This window comes from Bos indicus x Bos taurus, chromosome 5, assembly GCF_003369695.1.
Source record: "Bos indicus x Bos taurus breed Angus x Brahman F1 hybrid chromosome 5, Bos_hybrid_MaternalHap_v2.0, whole genome shotgun sequence".
NCBI classification, from domain to species: domain Eukaryota; kingdom Metazoa; phylum Chordata; class Mammalia; order Artiodactyla; family Bovidae; genus Bos; species Bos indicus x Bos taurus.
Genome location: NC_040080.1, coordinates 20,224,103 through 20,250,614, shown reverse-complemented (window position 1 = coordinate 20,250,614; position 26,512 = coordinate 20,224,103). Strand labels below are relative to the sequence as shown.

The 26,512-nt window shown below is 36.6% G+C and overlaps 1 protein-coding gene across 1 annotated transcript; it reads left to right on the top strand.

The window, feature by feature from the left end:
* The first annotated feature begins 3,940 nt into the window (after positions 1-3,940).
* On the top strand, positions 3,941-24,374 carry LOC113892449. The gene is made up of 7 exons (XM_027541289.1): positions 3,941-4,254; positions 5,987-6,088; positions 14,412-14,510; positions 15,913-16,023; positions 18,922-19,097; positions 22,580-22,688; positions 24,076-24,374. Exons 1-7 carry the CDS (start codon positions 4,167-4,169, stop codon positions 24,090-24,092), a joined length of 702 nt encoding a protein of 233 aa, XP_027397090.1. The 5' UTR covers positions 3,941-4,166; the 3' UTR covers positions 24,093-24,374.
* Positions 24,375-26,512: the final 2,138 nt, after the last annotated feature.

The window sequence follows — 26,512 nt, the reverse complement described above, 5'->3', positions numbered from 1 at the left end:
CTTGATTGTCTAGTTCCCATTCTTCTTTCCTTATTTTTTAAAATATCATAATCTCCATATTTTTGGATTGTCTTTATTGCATATTCTGTGGTGTGTCCTGTTCTCTCACTGTCCTCCTTCTCAGGGTTCCTAGTTCTCTGAGCTCATTTTGTACTAGCATTTTGTAAAAACTGTTGCAATTATCAGTCTGAAACATGTTACTGCCCCTGGGAGGATTGTGCACTGTTAGCCAGATTCCATTTGTCAGGTTTTAGTCACTGCTTTCTTTTGCTGACTTGTTATTTTTCAGATAGTACTGTGTTTGTGAATCAGTCATTGTGGGTATATCTGGTGATGAAGGAGATCTGATTCAGGCTATCAGGATAAAGAATTTTTGGTCGTGAAACACACCCAGAAGTCAATGTGCATCAAATTTCTGGGACTGGATCAGTGGATCAGAAACTGAGAACATGAAGTTATTCTTATTCAGGAGAGATGAAAACCAAATATTTGACATACTTCTCATTGTCAAATTTGTCAAGGGAGTCAGAAGTTGAAAATGAGGAACATATTATGAAGAAATTGAAAAGAAAGGGGAAATTTAAAAGGAACTGAAACCTTTGAAATTGAAGAGTAAGTAACTTCTGACTTTTAGATTTCAGAAACTGAAAAAGTTAGTAGGTATTACAGTATTAAATTAGCATGTTTTCATAGGATAATATTTTTGTCATTGCTATTCTCTGGTTGTTTTAAATGACAACCCCATAGAGAAGTCTTCCATACATCTTCTATTTGGGATAAGCCTCCTCTCCTTTCTCTGTCACACTTTCTTCTACCCTACTTTATTTCTATTCTAGTATTTTTCACTACCTTATATTATATTGCTTATCCATTGATACTGTAAAAAATATCAATATAAGCTATATATTTACAAGTAAATACATGAAGCATAGAATGTAAACTACCTTATGAAAATAAATGCTTCTATCAGATGGTCTGGAATATTGCTTACCATACAGTGGGTACTCAGTCTGTTGAATAAAGGAAAGAATAAATGGATGAATAAACAAATGTTTCTGAATGCCCAGGGAAAACTATTTATTACATTTTTCAAAGTTACATAGGCAGATCTTGTTTAGTCTCTAAGTTGTGCCTGACTCTTTGTAACCCTATGGACAGTAGCTGCTCTGTCCATGGGAATTCCCAGGCAAGCTTACTGAAGTGGGTTGGCATTTTCTCCTCCAGGAGGTCTTCCCAATCCAGGGATCAAATTCACGTCTTCTACTTGGCAGGCGGATTTTTTTACTGCCGAGTGACCTGGGAATCGGCAGAACCCACTTATAAAATTAAATACATTGCATTTGTATTTATGTAGAGAAAGTTTATTATGATATGATTAGAGTAGGATGAATATCTTTATCTGGTAGAAGAGATTTGATCCTTTGAAAATTTAGGAAATCAACTACTATTCAAGTTTTCAGTCAATTAAAATAGTGAATGAGTTTTTCTCAGGTAGTAGGCTTTGTTCTTATTCAGTTTCTCAGTCGTATCTGACTCTTTGAGACCCCATGGATTGCAGCACACCAGGCTTCTCTATCTTTCACTATCTCCTGGAGTTTGCTCAAACTCATGTCCATTGAATCAATGATGCCATCCAACCATCTCATCCTCTTTCACCCCCTTTTTCACTTGCCCTCAATCTTTCCCAGCATCAGGATCTTTTCCAATGAGTTGGGTCTTTGGATCAGGTGGCCAAAGTATTGGAGTTTCAGCTTCAGCATCAGTCCTTCCAGTGAATATTCAGGGTTGATTTCCTTTAGGATTGACTGGTTTTATGTCCTTGCTGTCCAAGGGACTCTCAAGAGCCTTCTCCAACATCACAGTTTGAAAGCATTAATTCTTCAGCACTCAGCCTTTTTATGGTCCAACTGTCACATCCATACATGACTACTGAAAAAACCACAGCTTTGACTATACTTGAGAATGTACATTTAGGAGGATGGTGAAAACACCTATTGCTCCAGAATGAATTCAAGCCAGTGAAAATTCTGGGCTTCAGGGTAAGAGTTTTAGGGATTTCCTTTTATGTCAAGGTTTACATATCAGAACATGGTTTTCATATATACACTTACATATATATGTACATGTGCAAATATTGTCTTTCTCAACAACACATGAAATATTCCTTAACTTCTACCTTTATAGTGTTTTTATCTACCCCAGACATCATACTCCTTAAACATGTTTTCTGTTAAGAGAGGTACAAAACATCAACTTGGCTTCTGATCTCATTATCTAAATGGTCAAGAATGTCAACTTTTCCTTTGTTCAATATTTAACTCATTAATCATTTCTCACATGTATAAACTGACAAAATGATGAGCATGCAAGTGCATAGATCATTGTCTAATCTCTGCATCATCTAAACAATGAGACTACTGGCTCAAAGCAAATGTATGTTTTAAGATCTCAGAGAAGCATTATATTCACTCTTGGAAGGAGAGGTAGAATAAGAACATCATATGCATTTAGAAAAACAGTTAAAAACTTTAGGTTCATCTGTTCAATTCAGTTCAGTCACTAAGTCGTGTCCAACTCTTTGCGACCCCATGAACCACAGCATGCCAGACCTCCCTGTCCATCACCAACTCCAGAGTTCACCCAAACCCATGTCCATTGAGTCAGTGATGCCATTCAACCATCTCATCCTCTGTCGTCCCCTTCTCCTCCTGCCCTCAATATTTTCCAGGATCAGGGTCTTTTCAAATGAGTCAGCTCTTCACATCAGGTGGCCAAAGTATTGGAGTTTCAGCTTCAACATCAGTCCTTCCAATGAACACCCAGGACTGATCTCCTTTAGGATGGACTGGTTGGATCTCCTTGCAGTCCAAGGGACTCTCAAGAGTCTTCTCCAATACCACAGTTCAAAAGCGTCAATTCTGCAGTGCTCAGCTTTCTTCATAGTCCAACTCTCACATCCATACATGACCACTGGAAAAACCATAGCCTTGACTAGACAGACCTTTGTTGGCAAAGTAATATCTCTGCTTTTGAATATGCTGTGTAAGTTGGTCATAACTTTTCTTCCAAGGAACAAGTGTCTTTTACTTTCATGGCTGCAATCATCATCTGCAGTGATTTTAGAGCCCAGAAAAATAAAGTCAGCCACTGTTTCCACTGTTTCCCCATCTATTTGCCATGAAATGATGAGACCAGATGCCATGATCTTAGTTTTCTGAATGTTGAGTTTCTAATAAATGAGAAAAATGAGACCTAGAGACTTCCCAATTTACTTAATATTAAATAAAACACTAAAGCTCATGCTACCTACATATTCCCTCCCCATCCCTGTCTCCACCCCAACTCCTGTTTTTAAAAAAGTTTCAAACTCTATAGGTTAAAGCAATTTCCTTTTTCCTTGAGTCAATTTTCAGAACACTTTTCTAAATTTACTCCTTACAGTTCTTTTTTTCTTTCTTCTTTTAAATTCTGTGGTAGGTATCTTCTGTTCATTGCACAATGCTCCAATCTTTCTTGACAGTAAATAAAAAGGAGGGTGGGGTACAATATTTAGTGTAGTTCATTGTAATCCTTTTCTTCTTGATTTTTGTTTTGATCCATTAATATTTTGCTTTTAAATTCTCAGGAATCTGCAATCCACAAAAAATCACGTAAAAATGGAATGAAAATTTTTGATTAGAATTAACTCACCTGTGGTTTTCAGGGAGTCAGCAATGGGTTATGCACTCCATGCAATTCTAACAGAGTTCTCACAGGCACATGCTTTCTAAGAACTGATTATACATGCAGAAATAAATACATGTTTATTTGTATTTCCATAGGGTAGTGTTGAGTCTGGAGATACAGATGTTTTCCCCTCTAGTTGAAAAATGAAAGATTGTTTATATTTAAAACCCACATTTTTCTCTTAGTCATTTCTTCAATTTGGTGTTTTAGTGGAGGAAGTTAGAAAAAGTGAGATAAGAGGGATGTACAGAGGTGAGAATAGTGCAGTTATGAAATTCTCAGGGGAACAGTTCTGTTTTCTGATACTTCTTTTGTTTGGTCTTTACAAAGATAGATCAGTCAGCTCAGTCCCTGCATGCACAGGCCATCTAAGAGTGGCTTCTGTGAGATCAAGGTGATAGCACAGCACATCGGTTGACTGAACTGTGCTTTGTTCAATAATGTCTGAAGAAGTGACCTATGCAACTCTCAAATTTTCAAATCCTAAGACAAAGAAACCCCAGGAAAGCCACAGTCTCAAGAGAACAGGTAAGAGTTTCCTTGAGGATCAAAAAGACCAGAGAAGGGGTTATCAGCTATACTGGTGGGTTCTCCTGTCTTCAATTCAAGGCTGTTAGTCCATTCTGAGATTTAAATTCTGGAGAACTAGTCCATAGATCAGTCACTATGCCAGAGCCTAGTTATGTCTATCTTATTTAGTTTGAAACATCATCACTGCGGCTTCCTGATGGCTCAATGGTAGAGAATCAGTCTGCCAATGCAGGAGACTTAGGAGACATAGGTTTGATCTCTGCATTGGAAAAATCCCCTGGAGAAGGAAATGGCAACCCACTCCACTGTTATTCCCTGGGAAATCCCAAGGACAGAAGAGCCTGCTGGTCTATAGTCCATGGGGTCGCATAAGAGTCAGACTTGGTTTAATGAATAAACAACGACAACAACAAAGTTCATCATAGTATGTGAAAAAAGACTGTGGTCTAAACCTCTGAAAATTCAGATTGCTGTTGCCACCAAAATAACATTTCTTACATTTTTTAGACATTTTAGGATGATTTTACATACAGGCTATTAGAGGAAGAAAAAGACAGCAATAGTGTGAGCATAGCTATCCAATATTTTTATTTAATTGCTATAAGATAAGAAATAAGTATATCGCTATGAGTTTCATAGGATCATGGAACACCCAGTCAGTGATTATGCATTAAACATTTATTTCTTTCTGAGAAAGAATAAGACTGAAGGTTCCTTATCTCAGCATAATAGAATTGCAGTCTTCTTTATCCAGCAATTTAATTCCCAGACAGTTAATAACAATGAAGCAGTAGGAAGATATTTTTTCAAAACATGATAGTCATATTCACTGAAATTTCTTTATTGCTATGAGATATTTTATATTTAAATAATGAAGTAAAAGCCCTTTGTGTGAAAATCTCTGATTAGAGGCATCAGGTTAGTGAATCATGTGTTAGGGACTTGTTTCCCTCCAAAGAGTCATTTTCTCTGTCTCTATAACATCTGATGAAAGAACTGCATGTATTTGGGAAAAATACTACATCTTCATCATACAACAAACACCATAGACCACTATGGTGGTATCTATAAAATTGGAGATGCAATTTATGTTCTGCAGTGCTGTGCTAAGTTGCTTCAGTCGTGTCTGACTCTTTGAGACCCTATGGACTGTAGCGTGCCAGGATCCTCTGTTCGTGGGATTTTCCAGGCAAGATAACTGGAGAGGGTTGACATGCCCTCCTTCAAGGGATCTTCCCAACCCAGGGATCGAACCCACTTCTTTTATGTCTCCTGCATTGGCAGGTGGGTATTTTACTATTAGTGCCACCTGGGAAGCCCTTATGTTCTGCTACATATTTTCTAATGTGTATTTCCTTATGTAACAATTTTATCCTTTTCTATATATCTAAGTAAACAGAGGATGAGATGCTTGGATGGCATGACTGACTCGATGGACACGAGTTTGAGTACGCTCTAGGAGTTGGTGGTTGACAGGGAAGCCTGGCATGCTGCAATCCATGGGGTCACAAAGAGTCGGACACAACTGAGTGACTGAACTGAACTGAAACTGTTTCAATTTTATTTTTATAAAAGGTTACTTCATGTTTGTCTATTGGAAAAATCTATCATCAGAATCAGAATCAAGCCACAAACACAGGACTACCTGGATAATTAGAAGGCAAAAAAGATTATAGAGAAAAGAATGATTTTCTAAAAACATTGCCACTGTTTATCTTTCCTGAAAAAGATAGCCATGAAACTCCTGACTTGGAGCTGGGTGGTGAAGCTGAAACTGGAGCAGGGAGCATCAGGGGCACAGCTGAGGTGACTGAGAGCAGAGCTATGAAAGGTGAGACCTACTGGAGCTGGGAGAAAAGTAAGAAGGACCTAGTGGGAGATGTTGCAGCAGAAAAAACAAAGATTTCCTTTGAAAATAAAAGATATTTTCTGTAGAGGTTGTGGAAGAAAGGGAACTCTACTAACTGTGGGTGGAAATGTAAACTGATGCAGCCACTATGGAAAATGGTATGGCAGCTCCTTAAAAACTAAAAATAGGGCTACCATATGATCCAGCAATCCCACTCCTGGACATATATCTGGAGAAAACCATAATTTGAAAAGATATGTGTAACCCCAATGTTCATAGCAATATTTACAATAGTCAAGACATATTAGCAACCTAAATGTCTACTGAAAGATAAATAAAGAAAATATGGTATATATATATATATATATATATATATAAAATGAAATACTACTAAGCCATAAAAAGAATAAAATATTGCCATTTGCAGCAAAATGGATGGACCTAGAGATTATAATACTAAGTGAAGTAAGTCAGACAAAGACATATACCATGTGATATTACCTATATATGGAATCTGAAAAATGGTACAAAAGGAACTTAGTTACAAAACAGAAACAGACTCACAGCCATGGAAAACAAACTTATGGCTACCAAAGGGGAAACTGAGGAAAGAATAAATTTGGAACTTAAGATTGACATATGTACACTACTATATATAAAATAGATAACCAACAAGAACCACTGTATAGCACAGGGAATTCTACTCAATATCTTGTAATAACTTATAATGGAAAAGTATCTTAATATCTATATACATGCATATATACACATGTGTATATATATATATATATACACACACACACATATATATGTATATAAACATATTTATGTATAACCAGAAACTGACACAGCATTGTAAATCAACTATACTTCAACAAAAAATAAAATAAAAGACAGAAATTTTTTGAGAAAATAAGGAAGACAAACCAAAGATGATAAACTCATGACCTTTAATTATGGAGAATCAGCTCTTTTTAATTACTTTCTCCATCCATCCCCAGAGAGTATTCGTGTACTTTTCTGAATCTTTCCAACTTTTATAATATTAAACCTCATTGACTTTTTTCCTCCCATTTTTCATCATTTTATCCTTTATTATATTTCATGGATAATTTTCTTAAATTATCTTTTTCCATTAAAAATGTTTCTGATATTATTTTATTTTCAATGAACTTCTGCTATTGTTTTCTAAAGGCTGTTTCTATGGCATTCTATTCTTATATGTGGATGAAAAATTGTATCTTAATTCTCTGATGGTTTTAAAAATTGTACTTTCAAGTCAACGTTATAATTTAAATACAAAATAATATGCTCACTTAAGCATATGGTTGACTGGACTTAAAAAATATATACCCATACAACCAACTAAAATTAAGATTTACAGTATTTCTGTCACCACAAGAAGACAACTTGTGTGCCTCCATCTTATCCTCACCACCTATCTTAGTTTTAGCCCCAGCTTTTACTTTTTGTCATTCTAGACTATTCTGTTAAGTCTAGAGGTTTTATGTAGTAGTAGCAGTGTAGTTGCTCAGTTGTGTCTGACTCTTTGCGACTCCACAGACTCTAGCCTGCCAGGGTCCTCTATCCATGGAATTCTCCAGGCAGGAATACTGGAGTGGATTGCTATTTCTTTCTCCAGGGGATCTTCCCAACCCTGGGGATTGAACCTGGTCTCCCACATTGCAGGCAAATTCTTTACCATCTGAGCCACCAGGGAAGAGTTTTTATATAAATAGTTTCAAATAATATGCAATGATTGACTGTGACTTCTTCTATGACTGGCTTCATTCAGTAAACACAATGTTTTTGAGATTCATCTGTGTTCTATGCGTTGGCAGTGAATTTCTTTCCATGGCTGAACAATATTCCAGAGTGTGACTACACCATACCATGTAAACTCACTCATCTGTAGATGAACATTTCAGTTGCTTCCAGTTTGGAGCTAGTATGAATAAAGCTGATAGATATACAAGTCTTTGTAGAGACCTATTTTTAGAAATTTTTGAAGGATAATAAAGAGTAGAAGCCTGGTTTGGATGGCTTATGTTTACTGTATAAGAAACTGACAAAATTGTTTTCTACATTTATATACCTCCATGCCTTATAAGGTCTTCCCTGGTGACTCAAATGGTAAAGAATCTGTGTGAAATGAAGGAGACTTGGATTTGATCCCTAGGTCAGGAAGATCCCCTGGAGAAGGAAGTGGCAACCCACTCCTGTATTTTTGCCTGGAGAATTCCATGGACAGAGGAGCCTGGCGAGTCCATGGGAATGCAGAGTCGGACGTGACTGAATGACTAACACAGTCATATAAGAGAGTCTGTTTATTTACAGAGTTTTTGAACTGTTCTCATTGCATTATTTATGCTTTCCCTAAATTCTTATTGTCTGTGTTTTCTGTTTCTTCAGCCTCATATTGGCTGCTTTCCTCAAATACCAAATGATCCTTGGTTGTCTCTACTCAGTTAAGTGTGTGGTACTAAACTGATTTAATGAGAGCTTGTGTAGGTGAGATGGGCTTGCTAAATGGTAGCATTCATCAGTCAATTCAGTTCAGTTGCTCAGTCATGTGTGACTCTTTGTGACCCCATGGACTTCAGCATGCCATACTTCCCTGTACATCACCAACTCCTGGAGCTTGCTCAAACTCATGCCCATTGAGTCAGTGATACCATCCAACCATCTCATCCTCTGTCATTCCCTTCTCCTCCTGCCTTCAATTTTTCCCAGCATCAGGGTCTTTTCCAGTGAGTCAGCTCTTCACATCAGGTGGCCAAAGTATTGGAGTTTCAACATCAGTTCTTCCAGTGAATATTCAGGACTGATTTCCTTAGGATTGACTGGTTGGATCTCCTGTCAGCAAGAGTCTTCCGCAACACCACAGTTCAAGGGCATCAAATCTTAGGTGCTCAGCTTTCTTTATAGTCCAACTCTCATATCCATACATGACAACTAGAAAAACCATACCTTTGACTAGTTGGGCCTTTGTCGGCAAAGTAATGTCTCTGCTTTTTAATATGCTGTCTAGGTGGTCATAGCTTTTCTTCGAAGGAGCAAGCATCTTTTAATTTCATGGCTATAGTCCCCATCTGTGGTAATTTTGGAGCCCAAGAAATAAAGTCTGTCACTGATTCCATTGTTTCCCCATTTATTTGCCATGAAGTGATGAACTGAAGTAGCATTCATGAACTGGAGCAATTCACTGAGAAACCCAATTTTTGATATTTGAAATTTTTTCCCCCTTCTTGAGCCAGTTGACTATTCTGGAGTTGAATGAATCTTCCAGTACTCCTCCCTGGGCATTCTTCTGTTATAATGGGTAAGAGAGGGTAACCATTTTACAAAGTGGAGAGAAAAATACATAGGAGGGAATATGCATATCTTATATCAACTTTCGGGCATTTTTTTCAGTTTTCAGACTCACCCATACCTCCACTTGGAAAGATAAAATACCAGGAGCCTTTGGGGTTCTTACGCAAGAGTCAGCTCACTTTTGTTTCCTCACTACTGACTTTGCTTCAGTTTCTAAGTGCCTACAAAGTTAGTAATAGCTTTTGTATCTGTTACCTACCTTCCCAAAGGCCATTTCTGTGGTTTCCTTTCTTTGTTATTATGAATCTATATGCCTTCTTTAACTACTTTCTATATTTTATTGGAGTTTTAAGAGAAAAATCAAGGTAAAGGGATGATGCATCTATAACTGTTCATTTCAGACTGGTTTTAATTAGCATTTCAATCAGCTCAAATGTACTTTCATTCTGCCTTTTTTTCCCATTTCCTACTGGCAAATACCTAAGCCCATGTAAGGAGCTACTGTTGGGGCTAGCAACCAGGCAGTGGATTGATGGTATGTACTCCAAACTCTTATGGTGCCAATCAAGAAAAGATTTGTGTACCACTGACCTCATTAAGAGCCTGAAGATTCACAAATAAAAGGCTTAGATTCAGGTCTCTCTGGTGCCTAGGAAGGATTCAGTCTCTTGAGATTTATTAGACTCTGTAGAAAAAAGATGGTGCCAACTTTCTTATGTGGTCCTGGGAGGACTTGCTTATCTTTTTGGCCTCTGAGGGTTAGTGTGGAAACTAAATAAGAATGCAGGAAAGGTCTTCTATAATCCTAAATCATGGAAAGCCTCAGACTTTGCATCTCAGAAGACAATGGACCAGGTTTCTTCTTTTATGGGGTATAAAATGAAGACCTTGTTTTCTGACATTCCACTGGCACTCAGTAAAAGAAACACCTGTGCATTCCATCACACATAGATTTGATGCCACTCAAAGTACTCAAAGTGACTTCCTGGTGGCTCAGACGGTAAAGCATCTGCCTAAAATATGGGAGACCCAGGTTTGATCCCTGGGTGGGGAAGATCCTCTGGAGAAGGACATGGCAAACCACTTCAGTACTCTTGCCTGGAAAATCCCATGGATGGGGGAGCCTCGTAGGCTACAGTCCATGGGGTCACAAAGAGTTGGACACAACTGAGTGACTTCACACACACAAAGTACTCAAAAGCTTGGTATCAAATCTTAAAAGTCAGTAAAGCCAAGGGAAAACAAATAAAAGTTACTAATTTTATGGAACCCAGAACCATAGGAAACACAGAACCAGAGGAAAAGAAAAAGCCCAACAAACAGCTCCAAGTAAAACAGAATCCCTACAAGAGAAAGATAATCAAACTAATTTATGATATTAAATTATGGCACTAAAAGTTTTCAATTTGAAAAAACATGACTTTCATACAAAGAATGAATGATCATTAAGGCCCAGTTGCAGGTCCTAGAATGTCATACAAAAAATAAAATAAAATAAAGAGACATGAAAATCATGATGGACTTGGATAATAAAACCAAGTAATCTAAAATATAAATAATAAGATTCCATAAACAATAAAAAGAATAGATATAAACAAGGAAGTAATTAAAGTAACTAGTTACCATTTAGTATTGAGTAGATATGGAAAGAAAATATCTTCAATTCAGTTCAGTTCAATTCAGTTCAGTTGCTCAGTTGTGTCTGACTCTTTGCAACCCCGTGAATTGCAGCACCCCAGGCCTCCCTGTCCATCACCAACTCCTGGAGTTCACTTAAACTCATGTCCATCAAGTCAGTGATGCCATCCAGCCATCTCATCCTCTGTCATCCCCTTCTCCTCCTGCCCCCAATCCCTCCCAGCATCGGACTCTTTTCCAGTGAGTCAACTCTTCACATGACGTGGTCAAAGTATTGGAGTTTCAGCTTTAGCATCATTCCTTTCAATGAACACCCAGGACTCATCTCCTTTAGGAGGGACTGGCTGGATCTCCTTGCAGTCCAAGGGACTCTCAAGAGTCTTCTCCAACACCACAGTTCAAAAGCATCAATTCTTCGGTGCTCAGCCTTCTTCAGAGTCCAACTCTCACATCCATACATTACCACAGGAAAAACCATAGCCTTGACTAGACGAATCTTTGTTGGCAAAGTAATGTCTCTGCTTTTCAATATGCTACCTAGGTTGGTCATAACTTTCCTTCCAAGGAGTAAGTGTCTTAATTTCACGACTGCAATCACCATCTGCAGTGATTTTGGAGCCAAGAAAAATAAAGTCTGACACTGTTTCCCTATCTATTTGCCATGAAATGATGGGACCAGATGCCATGATCTTAGTTTTCTGAATGTTGAGCTTTAAGCCAATTTTTCATTCTCCTCTTTAACTTTCATCAAGAGGCTTTTTAGGTCCTCTTCACTTTCTGTCACAAGGGTGTATCATCTGCATATCTGAGGTTATTGATATTTCTCCTGGCAATCTTGATTCCAGCTTGTGCTTCTTCCAGTCCAGCATTTCTCATGATGTACTCTGACTATAAGTTAAACAATCAGGGTGACAATATACAGTCTTGATGTACTCCTTTTCTTATTTGGAACCAGTCTGTTGTTCCATGTCCAGTTCTAACTGTTGCTTCCTGACCTGTATACAGGTTTCTCAAGAGGCAGGTCAGGTGGTCTGGTATTCCCTTCTCTTTCAGAATTTTCCACAGTTTATTGTGGTCCACACATTCAAAGGCTTTGACATAGTCAATAAAGCAGAAATAGATGTTTTCCTGGAACTCTCTTGCTTTTTTGATGATCCAGCGGATGCTGGCGATTTGATCTCTGGTTCCTCTGCCCTTTCTAAAACCAGCTTGAACATCTGGCAGTTCACGGTTCACGTATTGCTGAAGACTGGCTTTGAGAATTTTGAGTGTTACTTTACTAGCATGTGAGATGAGTGCAATTGTGTGGTAGTTTGAGCATTCTTTGGCATTGCCTTTCTTTGGGATTGGAATGAAAACTGACATTTTCCAGTCCTTGGCCACTGCTGAGTTTTCCAAATTTGCTGACACATTGAGTGCAGCACTTTTACAGCATCATCTTTCAGGATTTGAAATAGCTCACCTGGAATTCCATCACTTTCACTAGCTTTGTTCATAGTGATGCTTTCTAAGGCCCACTTGACTTCACATTCCAGGATATTTGGCTCTAGGTCAGTGATCACACCATCATGATTATCTGGGTTGTGAAGATCTGTTTTGTACAGTTCTTCTGTGTATTCTTGCCACCTCTTCTTAATACCTTCTGCTCCTGTTAGGTCCATACCATTTCTGTCCTTTATCGAGACCATCTTTGCATGAAATGTTCCCTTGGTATCTCTAATTTTCTTGAAGAGATCTCTAGTCTTCCCCGTTCTCTTGTTTTCCTCTATTTCTTTGCATTGATCGCTGAGGAAGGCTTTCTTATCTCTCCTTGCTATTCTTTGGAACTCTGCATTCACATGCTTATATCCTTCCTTTTCTCCTTTGCTTTTTGCTTGTCTTCTTTTCACAGCTATTTGTAAGGCCTCCTCAAACAGCCGTTTTGCTTTTTTGCATTTCTTTTCCATGAGGATGGTCTTGATCCCTGTCTCCTGTACAATGTCACGAACCTCTGTCCATAATTCATCAGGCACTCTGTCTATCAGATCTAGCCCTTTAAATCTATTTCTCACTTCCACTATATAATCATAAGGGATTTGATTTAGGTCATACCTGAATGGTCTAGTGGTTCTCCCCACTTTCTTCAATTTAAGTCTGAATTTGGCAATAAGAAGTTCATGATCTGAGCCACAGTCAGCTCCTGGTCTTGTTTTTGCTGACTGTATAGAGTTTCTCCATCTTTGGCTGCAATTCATTTATCCTAAAATCAGAAAAGATACAATTTATCCATTTTAGCAAAATTAAAAAATCATCATATACTCCATTTGAGAAATACTCAAGAAAATTTTCAGTCCCATGATTAATTAATTAGAGTTTAAGGGGACATTTAGAGGTGTGCAAAAAAGCAATAGCTGATAATGGCATGACTATGAAAATTGCAATAATAAAAGTGCTAAACAATCTTTCAGTAAAACAGATATATTGTAAGAGAAAGTTTATCATAGTCTAGAATCATTTATAATAAACTCTCACCATATAACCTAGAGTTAGGGAGAGAAGCAGTGAGGGAATGAAAGCATTATACAAGTTTGGGTTGGAGAGTCGATTTTTCTACTAACATATTAAATACATCACTTGAAAAAAAAATTAATCATCAGAGAAAGGATTAGCAATTATATTAAATAGCATATTTCAAAACTATCCTGGACTCAGCCCAGAGCTCTGTGATGAACTAGATGGGGGAGGGGGGGCTGAAAGGGAAGTTTTTTTTTTAATTTAAATTTATTTATTTTAATTAGAGGCTAATTACTTCACAATGTTGCAGGATACAGGATGCTTGGGGCTGGAAGGGAAGTTTAAGAGGGAGAGGATATGTGTGTACTCATAACTGATTCATGTTGCTGTAAAGCAGAAACCACCACAACATTGTAAAGCAACTTTATTCCAATTAAAAATTCAAAAAATTAAAAATAAAAGGAAACAAAAATCTAGCCTGGAAAACATAAGGAAGAACACCCAGCAGGTGGTTAACATTAATCACCTGGGGCTAGGAAGGTAGATCAATGAGAAAAAGACTAAGAAGTTAGTGAGGAAAAACTACTGCTAAAATATAAGTGAGAGTGTTCATAAAATATCCAGAATATGTCATATGATCACATTTATATAAAATTCTGTGTTTTTAGTGTCAGATGTGAATGTACAGGTGTGTTTATGTTGGCCGAATATAAATGAGGTCTCATTGACTTTGCAAGCAATTTTTTAAATTAAACTTTAGAAGTCTGATACCACTATGTATAGAAGAGCAGGAGTTGGAGGGAATTAAGGAAAGAGGAAGTAACATAAAATGCTTGACTTCTTGTCATTCTCCTCACAGGACACAGCGCTCCATCAAAGGTGTGGTACCCTATTGCTTTTGTTTCACTGTCATTGAACCTGGTGGTGCTGGCTGGACTGGGAGCCCTGGGCTTAATGCGTAAGTGTTCACTCTTTTCTGAGGCTGTCCCTTACTTTTCTTAGGCATATTGCAAATGAATCCAAATCCCAAGACATATCCGTATAAAACTTCCAGATAAACAGAGGAAAACAGGTTTCATTTTTGTATGCCCATGTAACACTAGTCATTCTTTTTAGGCTACCTTAATATCAGATTCCTTCAGTACAACCAATGCTGAAGAGAGTAATGTAAAGCCTATGTTTCTAAAAGTTATAAAATTAATGCAACAGAAATATACTAATTTATACCCTGAGAGTTTTCATGAGGAGTCCATTTATTAGAAATAAATTCTTCATTTTCATGACATTTTTGAAGTATCTCTTCTCAAGCCTGGATGCCATTGGGAAACACTTATTCCCTTTCCATTCCCTCCTACAAGAGTGGGTACAAAGGCATTCTAAGGAAATAGAGGATGATTACGGCAATAATTGGAGAAGGCAATGGCAACCCACTCCAGTACTCTTGCCTGGAAAATCCCATGGACAGAGAGGCCTGGTGGGCTGCAGTCCATGGGGTCGCTAAGAGTCGGACACGACTGAGCGACTTCACTGTATTTTTTCACTTTCATGCATTGGAGAAAGAAATGGCAACCCACTCCAGTGTTCTTGCCTGGAGAATCCCAGGGACGGGGGAGCCTGGTGGGCTGCCGTCTCTGGGGTCGCACAGAGTCGGACACAACTGAAGCGACTTAGCAGTAGCAGCAGCACGGCAATAACTGTTTCTTTGTGTCCATTCTTCGTGATTGTTTCTCATTTAATTCTCATAAAACTTAAAGATTCTGTTAGGATTAAGGGCTGGCAAGTAAACTAATATCAGTCTTGTAGAAAAGATGGGTTTTGTTTAATAATCCACAAAATGGATATATTATGTTTTTTGAATCTTCTGATATTCTTAGGTACATGATTTCTGTTTTCTGAAATTCTTATTTTTTTAATTCTGAGGCTAGTATTTACTAATTCTATATCCATAAAATATGGTTATTTCTGTCCAAGAAACTCAAAAGTTACAACACGAAGCCTCACCAATGTATTCTGGTGACTCCTGGTCTCAAAAGTGTGGTTTGCATTTTTAAAAACTAACTATTGAATTACAGTCTTTTATTTTGAAATCTGTGCATCACATAGACATTTTTCGTTTTGTATTTTTAAACTTATTTGGGCATTTCCTTATATAAGAACTAGTACTCTGTTGAGTAACATCAAACATTATTATTTCAAATAAATGTTAATCTTAAAAGTATGTAAAGTTGATATTCTACTCTTATGTAGCTATCATTTTAAAACATGCTTTTTATTAAATTTTTAAATAACTGCTGTGTTATTAGTATAATTTATTGGAAGATTCTATGTGAAAGTTATTAATCTCCTTATATGAATTACAGATTACTACAAGCTCATTTTTAACAGCAAGACAGTTTATGATGTACAACTGAATGTAACAGATCATATGGAAACAACCACATTACCCACAGATATGCCTACAACTGTCTCAGGTGAGCACATCATTTTAATATGTTAGAATATACACTAAAGTGTTGAATAACTTTACTTCCAAGTACTTTGAAGAGTTAAAGCGGAAGGAAAATAAAAGTGAAAGATCTTTCTGTTTCAGAGTTATCAGTAACATAGTGTTCTCCAGTTTTCTCTCTTCTTTTTCATTGTGTTCAAAGTCCTGAAATATTTACAAAATTAAAGAAAAACCATAAAAATATGGTAAACATGTATAGATTCTTCTGTTAAATAAGCATTTTCATCTATCTGTACTTAGTTTCTTTCTATGTTTAATTATTTTTTTTCAAATGAATTGCCTTCTGTCTCCTTAGACTAGGTTTTCTTAAAGCCCTTCTTTCTTCCTTCTTTAGTACTGACATTTAAACATTTTAATGGAGTTTAGCTGTGATGGTGTTTAGCTGGGTATATGGAAGATAAATATTCTGTATTCTCATATGTCTGAAATAAGTCTTTAACTTGGCTAGCTATAAATTTCATGGCTAAAAATTCACTTCTTAGAGAAAATTAAGGGAGTTACTTCATTGTCTCTGGGAAACAATGTTGTTAATAAGTCTGTCCCCAATATAATTTTTATTTTATAAAAATGACCCAACTTTAGCTGCTGGGGTCCTGACATTTTGGGTTTTTCTTGTGTATGAGTGTTTTGGAAGAACTAATGCTGATGCTCCAATACTTTGTCCACCTGATGCGAAGAGCTGACTCATTGGAAAAGATTCTTTTGCTGGGAAAGATTGGAAGCAAAAGGAGGAAAGGGCTGCAGAGGATGAGCTGGTTAGATAAAATCACCAACTCAGTGGACAAGAATTTGAACAAACTCCAGGAGATAGTGAAGGATAAGGGAGCCTGGCGTGCTGCAGTCTTCTCAATCTGAAAGTTTAGGGCTTTCAAATTTAGGGAGTATATGTGCTATTCCTTATAGTTTATTTTTTACTTCATTTCATTTCCTCTGTTTTTTCCATGACTTCTCTCTTTTGGATGTTCAGATTTACAAGTTTTCATCTTTCCTTTATATTTTCTGTTTGTTTTAACACTAGATTCTGGAAGATTTCTTAAATTTCACTTCTTAATCTATTGATTATTTTTTGGCTATCATATTTTTGAATGATTCTTAAGTTTGTTTGTTTGTTTGTTTTTGTAGCATCCTATTCTTACCTTATGTATATACTCTTTTGGAGACATCTTTGTAAATTGATTAGAGATACATTTTAAAATATCAGTCTGTTTTTTTGAAATCATTTTGAGGAGGAAGGCTGTTTTTTCTTTTCGTTTTCTTTAATCATGAGAATTCTCTTTCATGTACTGCTTCTAAGTCGCTTCAGTCGTGTCCGACTCTGTGCGACCCCATAGACGGCAGCCCACCAGCCTCCCCAGTCCCTGGGTTTCTCCAGGTAAGAACACTGGAGTGGGTTGCCATTTCCTTCTCCAATGCATGAAAGTGAAAAGTGAAAGCGAAGGCACTCAGTCGTGTCTGACTCTAGCGACCCCATGGACTGCAGCCTACCAGGCTTCTCATCCATGGGATTCTCCAGGCAAAAGTACTGGAGTGGGGTGCCATTGCCTTCTCCTTTCATGTGCTGGTGCTCCTATATACCCTAGGATTTTTGCTTCTCTGTTGATACTCAAGAAAGGAAGTGATGGCTAGTGTGGATTGCCTCTATTGTTATTTTAAAAAATAAAGAAGATAGTTTTTCCATTAGATCTCTCTAGAAGTGAGAACTCTGAGTACTTTTTTCTTTTGGCCCTCTACTTTATTTCTTAAAATTTTTGTTGTAGTTTTACAATGTTTTAGTTTCTGCTGTACAACAAAGTGAATCAGCTATATTTATACATATATTTTAAGGGTGGAAGACCAGGGAGGAGTGATGAACAGGCAACTTTCCTGTTCAGATTAAGTTGGATATAAAGTATGGTGTCAACAATGATAGTAGAAACCAAGGCCTTGCCAGATAGCTCGTTCAATATTTTTAGAGATTAACAATATCCTTTCCTCCCCTGAAAATTGTATAAATGTCACTGATTTTCTTCCTCCCTCTCTTAACTTCTTATCTTCTTTTATCAAAAAGATGCACTGTGCACCATATGTCAAGCACCTGGGAAACCTAGAGAATATAATTTTTTTTTGGTATAACAGTTACAACAATTTCTCATCTTGAGTGTGACAGGAGAAACAGACAAGTAAACAGAAAAATTATAATTCAGTGTAATAAGTGTTCATAAACATGAACACATAGTGCAATAAACCATATAGTTGGAGGAAACAGTTCACACTGAATGGGGTACAATATTTAATGCAGGGATTAGATGAGTGTTTCCATAAAAGTAATGAGATAGCAAGACATTCTCAAGAAAAATTTAAGATTTTCAAGATAAATGGATGACAGGAAACTAAGTGGATTAAGAGATAACACTGGAGTGCCATGAGGGTTCCTATAAATAATGGGAAGAAGTTGGATTTCAACCTGAAATCTATTTGAATCATTTAGAGAAGAGTCTTATAGAAATATCACTGAAAACACTGAGGTGGTAAATATCAGAATAGATACAGACTAAGGTCTTGCTTTTTTTTTTTTTTTTTGCAGCAAACAAAACATTCTGAAGTTTTCTCCGAGTGCTTTGAATATTCCCTTCATTATTTTTTCCCTTTATAGCCATGACTTTTCTTCAATCTTCAGATTGCTCCAGATCCAAATCTATTTCATCTCAGGCTGTGTTCTTTTCCTTCTCTCATATTTTAAGCAATCATCTCTTTCAAAATATAACTCCTGTTAATCATTTGAATGTATAATGCAAATATTTAGAAATTCTGATGTATATGCTAATTTATACTATATCTGTGCATACCTGTCATGCATGTGTGTGTATGTATCATATCTTTATAGACTGTCCTTATTCAGACCCAGCGCTTCACTTATGTTCAGAGATATGGATACAGTATGGAAGTAACTTCTATAACTTTTCTACCAAAATAATTTGTAATACGTGCGACAGCGACTGTGAGAAGAATCACTCCTCCCTGATGAATATGGATGATGGGGAAAACAGGAATAGAACCAAGGTTTGTGGTATGATTTGTGGTATGTCTGCAGCTATTTCTTGGTATTTTTAAAGTACAGGCACAGAGAATTTGGGTAAGAACATTAATTCTTGGCCATTCCTGATAAATGGCTTTCATGCCCTTCACTTTTGCTCTCTCCATCTGAGTGGAAAATTTCTTTATCATTGAAAAATTCCTATATCACAGTTTCAGAAAGCAAGGATCTACAGTGATTAGAGTTGCTGGTTCATATGGTAAGCTATGGAAGTCTATTTCTTTGTTATTTCTTGTTCCCCGTGATTTCTGTTTTTTTGTTTTTTATAGAGTCAGGAAGGAGAGGGCAATTATGTATTTCCAATTGTGAGGTATATTTTAAATAATCACTCCTGCAGATTAAGTTACAGGATTCTCTTCCCCCTTAGAATTGTCCACTGATAAAAAGTCATCCTCTGGACTATAAGCCACTTAATTATCTATCTTATCCTCACATATTACAACTCTACTTGATCTTACTTAAGTTAAAATACAGGAAAATCAGATCAAGTTATGCTCATGCTTATTTTGCTGTTGTTGTTTTTCTTAATATTTGACTGTAGCAAAAATACCAAATTCCCAACTGTAGAATGCCCCAACCCCTACTATCCAGAACAATATACCTGTTCATTTTCTTATAACACACAGCAAGCTCCAATCCAAAAGATTTTGTCCTCAGCATTAACCTGAATGTGGTTAAATGTCTCAGTGACCTTTGCCCTTTCTGGTTTTACTACCTGGATTATTTTGTATCTTTTGAACTTGATTAACCCAACTCAGGTTTCCAGTATGTGGCTTAATATAGGCATATAGTAAATAGTTTTTGTCACTACTCTTAATGCATTATTTAAACTTTTTGAGGTTTTTCACTGTTAACTGCATTATTCTTGAAACTCTTTCTTTGTTAGTTCCCATGGCATCATGCCTTCTAGCTGATGTTTTACTTAACTTCCAAACAGGCTCTATACATTATTCCTAAATTTAAGATTCAAAAACTGAAATTCATAGAGGATAAATAAATTTCTTAAGGTCACATGAGCAATAAGAAGCAGAAAGTAAGCTCAAAACCTAGTCTGCTTATCTCCAAAGACTGAAGTGTGTCTAAAAATAATTGGTTGACAATTTACAGATGACTCTGACAAGGGTATTTTTCATGTAATAAGTAATTTGGGTGAAATATTGATAACATTTCACACAAGTACTTCTTAAGTGTTTACTAAGGTCTGCAATGTGGACTGAATGCTGGTAATATGAGTGATACACATAATAAAGCTTTTAAACTAAGGTGGATTGAAATAATAAATAAAAAATTATGCAAATGATTATCTAACTGCAATTATGATGTTGCATTTATAAAAAATGAAAAACATAGCTTTCAAACTGGAAGAAAAGAAGAACAGATGTGTGCCATTAATGGCTTCCTTACTGAGTGGTTGTGAGGTCTTTTCGGAAATTACCTTATCTGACTGCTACTTACTTCTTTTCAGAGATCATTCTTCTGAGCTGGTTTTTCCTTAAAGAAGGAAGTTTCAAAGTTTGGGGCTTCCAGAGACCTTCACTACCTTGGTTACACTCCTCTCATCCAATTAAAAAAATTGTTTTAAATTGTGGTAAAATATGCATAACATTTGGAGAAGAAATGGTAACCCACTCCAATATTCTTGCCTGGGACTTCCCATGGACAGAGGAGCCTGGAGGGCTGCAGTCCATGGAGCCACACAGAATTGGACACAACTTAGCAACTAAAGAACAATAAATAACATTAAATCTCCTGGCTTAGCCAATTTTAAGTGTACAGTACATTCCCAACGCTGTGCCATCAATCTCTGCAACTCTTTTCATGTTGCAAAACTGAAACACCATACTCACTAAACAACTCCTCAATTTCTGTTTCCTCTGCCTCCTGGCAAGCCTGATTCCACTCTTTATTTCTGTGAATTTGACTAGGGTAATAGTCAATAAATGAATTTTACATTTAACTTTACATTTAATTGAATCATATAATATTTGTTTTTCTGTGACTGTTCATTTCACTCACCATAATGTCCTCAAGGCTCATCCATGTTGTAGTATGTGTCAGACCTCAAAGAGGATAGTTAGAGACCACTTGAAATCTGAATGAAGAAGAAGCATGAAAACAAACCTTAAACTCCAGATTTCCTCTTAAGAATCTTGGAAGTTAATGCAAGATAAAATACCTTTTATATCTCAAGAGAAGATTCATGATGCCAGGAAAAGTTTTAAAGATACTATGACTCATCTCAGCATAGGGCCCAGTGAGGAGGGAAAAATTAAAAGAGTAGGATAGACTACTGTTGAGTGAAAATTGTATAAATCTTAATTATGTTGAATTGGTTCATGGTACTTTTCAGGTCTACTATATCCTTATACTTTTCTGTATATTCTTTCTATTAATTTTTGAGAGTTTGATATTGAAACTCCAACTGAAAATCTTAATTTGTCTACTTAAAAAATAATTGTATTTTTTTAATTTCTAAAAATTTTCAGGCTTCTTTTTTTAATTAATTTAATTGGAGAATAATTACTTAACAGTATTTTGATTTTTTTGCCATACATCAGTGTGAATAATCCACAGGTATACATGTGTCTCCCCTATCCTGAATCCCGCTCCCTCCTCCCTCCCCACCCTATCCCTCTGGGTTGGCCCAGAGCACTGGCTTTGGGTGCCCTGCTTCATGCATCAAAGTTACACTGGTTATCTATTTTACATATGGTAATGTACATTTTTTTAAAGTAGTAATTGTAATATATAGTGGAACTAAGGGCTTCCCTGGTAGCTCAATTGGTAAAGAATCTGCCTGCCAATGCAGCAGGTGCAAGAGACATGGGTTCTCTCCTTGGGTGGGGAAGATTCCCTGAAGGAGGAAATGATAACCCACTCCAGTATTCTTGTCTGGGAAATCCCACGGACAGAGGAGCCTGGCAAGTTGCAGTCCATGAGCTTGTAAAGGGTCTAACACAATCGAGTGCACGTACATGCACACATGCAGTGCAACTATATATAACTTTGTTCTATGTTTTCCAAGTCTCATGTGGATGTGTTATCATACTTTCATAACTTAAAAAAGAGAGAGAGAGAAAAAAGAGTACATAAAGACAGGTAAATTGGAAAAGAATTGGGAGGTCTCATGGGAAAGGTTGAATGAATGTGATCCTATTCCATGGTGAATACAGAAAATTAGAATCTCTGCAGATGTCTACATGATGGGTTACCTGATGACTTGTTTTCACCTATCACCTGCTAACTGTTAAGAGTGTAGTAATGGTGTTAAATAGAACACTTGAGAAGAATAGAGAAGGTCTTCAAATCCCACTGAGGGTAAGGGGACAATGAACAAGGGAGCAGTAACATGAACGTTGAATGGAATTTTGATGACATGAACTTGTTTTTGTTGCACTTGAATTAGCTCCAAGCCATTCAAACTAACTGATGTTTCCTTTATTTATAGCTGTTCCTTAGATGTCGTCCATTATATATCTTCCAGACGCTTCTGAATTCTGTTTCCAACAACACAAATCAAACAGAAAGGAATGTTTCAGATATCTCCATTTTGACTTGTGAGTTAACCTGTTTCTTCCTTTTTTTTTTGTCAATAATAAAGGAATACCTTGTGTGTTAATTTTGTTGATGTTTCTCTGACAGTCACCCTCTTACATGGTCAAAGATGTATGAAGGGCAAGAAAGATATCCTGGAAGCTTTTCTCTATAACTTAGGCAATTCTTTTTTTGAAAAAAAAAAAAAATCTATTCTATACAGAAATTCCTTGGAATTGAAAGCACTGGGGGAAGAAATTCAGAAGTGTTGCTATACTTCCCTGCCTTTATTTTACATGACTGCTTCATGCTTTCCTAGGACATTAAGGAATGGAGACAAGGTATAAGGACAAAGTCAAATCAGGGTTAAGGACATTATCCAGTGCAATAAAAAATAAATTATCTCCTTGGAGCCAAGAAATTCTGCTTTGTTTCTAGTACTTTACATTGTTAAAGTAAATAATATGAGCTTATATACTTTACTAAAGGAAGATTATAACAATATTTTAAGTGAACTATAATCCAGATGACTATATGATTTATTGGTCATATGATTCATTTATTGACCGTATGATTTTGAGAGTGAAATGAGGCACTATTGATAATTATACCAAGTAATTATACCAATTGTACCAGGCATAAATCAATAGTGTCCTGGGAAAGCCAAGGTTACTCAATGACCTCTTGGGTAAAATTGGTAACAGACACATATATTCCCTCTTTTTTTTTGGATTCTCTTCCCATTTAGTTCTTCACCAAGCACTGAGTAGAGTTCCCAGTGCTATATAGTAGGTTCTCATTAATTATCTATTTTATACATAGTATAAGGGATTGAATAATCAATGCCAATATCCAAATACAGTAGAAATTAACACATCATTGTAAAGCAATTATGCTATGCTAAGTCGCTTCAGTTGTATCTGACTCTATGATCCTATGGACTGTAGCCCACCAGACTCCTTAGTCCATGGGATTCTCCAGGCAAGAATACTGGAGTGGGTTGCCATTCCCTTCTCCAGGGATCTTTCCAACCCAGGAATCAAACCTACGTCTCTTATGTCTTCTACATTGTCAAGGGGGTTCTTTATCACAAGTGCCACAGGAAACCCTGTGGAACAATTGTACTTCAATAAAAAATAATTTTAAAAATTCTAACAGCAGATGATAATAAAAAATAAAAAGTGGTAATAGATAGACCAGAGGTAGTTTTGAGTCCAAGAAAGTTGAGGGCACTAGAGAGTTCTAACAATAGTAGAAAGAATCAGCAGAGCTATTGGCACTGTCTTCTCTCTTAACTAAAATGATTTAACACGAAATGAGCAAGTTTTGGAAGTAAGAGTTTATCTTTACGAGGTAATTGTTTTTCAAGATAAAGAACAGGACCCATTTTTATTTATCTTTTTCTTCCAGGTTTGGTACCTCCATAAGTATTTCAAGTGCCAAAACAGTGAAGCATGCAGTGTTCAATGGAAATTTAACAATTGGAAAATCTAATGAGTCTAGTAGTTATTGTACCTGTGAAAACAAAGTAGATGTACCAAATTCTCAACCTTATGTAAATTCAAGCACTTACAAGAGTTTAGGATATAGAAATGACTGTGTAAGCTGAAACTATGCAAAAACAATCTCAGAAACAAATGTGGTAAATTTGATTGGTTTGTGACCTTTAAAACTTTTTGTAAAAACATTAAAAACTCATCTTCAGTTGATTATAATTATACAGCAAAAGGTTTTTTTTTAAATAAAATTGATATTATCTGGTCCAAATTTAATTTGAAATATTAGAAACTTTGAGAATTAAAGTGGTTTATTTTGTTTATAAAGAGTAGTATAAACAGGGCTACAACTTCTTTCAATACACCTTATTATGTCTATACTGAAGGAATTGTTACACTCCTTTCTAAGTTGGGATAAGCTTTTATTGTTTTATCCTTTCTGTGCTCAAAGACATGAAATATTTTCAACAGTTTCTTTAATTGTGAAGTTTTTTTTTTTGTTTTTTTGTGTGTGTTTTTTTTTTTTTTTTTTTGGTGGCATCACTTCCTTTAGACAGTTTCAGTGTCATTTTCTTCACACAACTACTTTTGTTAATATACTTTCTTCACTAAGTTCCTCTGACTGCATATTGAGACTCTCTAAAATGATGGTAGAGTCAATATTCCCACAGTGAGTGATTTCTTTCATACCTGTATTTAGATTATTATTTGTACAATGTGGTAAAAGTTCCTGTCATGCTATAAACATGTTATTCACTCCTTCTGACAGGATATTTGAGTATTTTCAGCTAGATGCTTTATGTCAGATTTCTAAAACTCAGCTAGAGAGTTTTTGATTGCATTATGATTGTATTATCAATAGTCTGCCCACATGTCCATCAAACATAAAAGGTCTTAAAAGACAAGATAATTCCTTGACCCCTTGACTGGATTAATGATGCTGCATTTAATGATAAACAGAAAATTTTCACAAGTTCACTCAAGCCCCTAAGAGAATTAGCATGACCTAGAGCATTATCTGAGTAGAAGTGGTCTAAAAACTATATTATTTTGCTGACAGTATCTCAACAACATGGAAACAAGGAGAAAAAGGAACGGTACACATTACTATCTATATCTGAACTGAATAAGAGATTCTCAGTGACCAACCCTGGAGAAAAAAAAATTTTTAAAGTGACAAGATTGAGTATCTGTTGTTTACATAGGAGCAAAGTTTGTACTTCATGTGATTACTCAGAGTTAATACACTTTGGTAAATGAAAACTGAATCCTGTAGGTGGGAGGCTGATGTTTAGGTGAATCATAATCTCTGAAATTTGCACTTGTGAGAATCATGTAAAAATAATTTCTGATAGCTTTCAAAGTTCAAACAATAAATTAAAACAAACATCTGAGGTGTGCTCCATTTTATGATAATATGATTCTTTTCCTCCAGATTATTACATATATTTATCAACAGGAAATCTGTGAAGGATTCTCAAGACAACAGAGCTGATACTTAAGGAATATGTAATCTACCACTAATCCTCTCTTTTATGTTAATATATCCTTGGTGGTGGTGGTTTAGTCACTAAGTTGTGTTCGACTCTTGTGACCCCATGGACTATAGCCTGACAGGCTCCTCTGTCCATGGGATTCCCAGGCAAGAATACTGGAGTGGGTTGCTATTTCCTTCTCAAGAGGATCGTCCCAATCCAGGGATCAAAACAGGATCTCCTGCATTACAGGCAGAATCTTTACCAACTGAGGTACAAGAGACGCCCTAGATGAAAATATCCTTAGTCATTGATTAAAGCTAAGAAGTAATCAGGCCAAAACAGGAGAAAACAGGAGCTCAGAGAACTAATTTAATCATTATGCCTTTTTTTTTTTTTTTTTCTGAGAAGATGCTTGCATTTTCACGCAAATTTTAACTTTTATTTAGACAGATCCTGGGTGCTGGAGGTCTTCCTTGATGGTTCAGTTGGTAAAGAGTCTGTCTGCAACCTGGGAGACCCAGGTTGAATTCCTGGGTTGGGAAGATCCCCTGGAGGAGGAAATGGCAACTCACTCCAGTTTTCTTGCCTGGAGAATCCCATCGACAGAGGAGCCTAGTGGGCTACAGTCCATGGGGTTGCAGAGAGTCAGACATGACTGAGAGACTAACACTACACTGGGTCTTGGAGAAATGAAAGTTAGAACAAAGTCATCTCCATACTATGAGCTCAGTTCAGTTCAGTTGCTCAGTCATGTCTCTCTCTTTGTGACCCCATGGGCTGCAGCATCAGGCTTTCCTGTCCATCACCAACTCCTGGAGCTTGCTCAAACTCATGTCCATCTCTAGTCGGTGATGCCATCCAGCCGTCTCATCC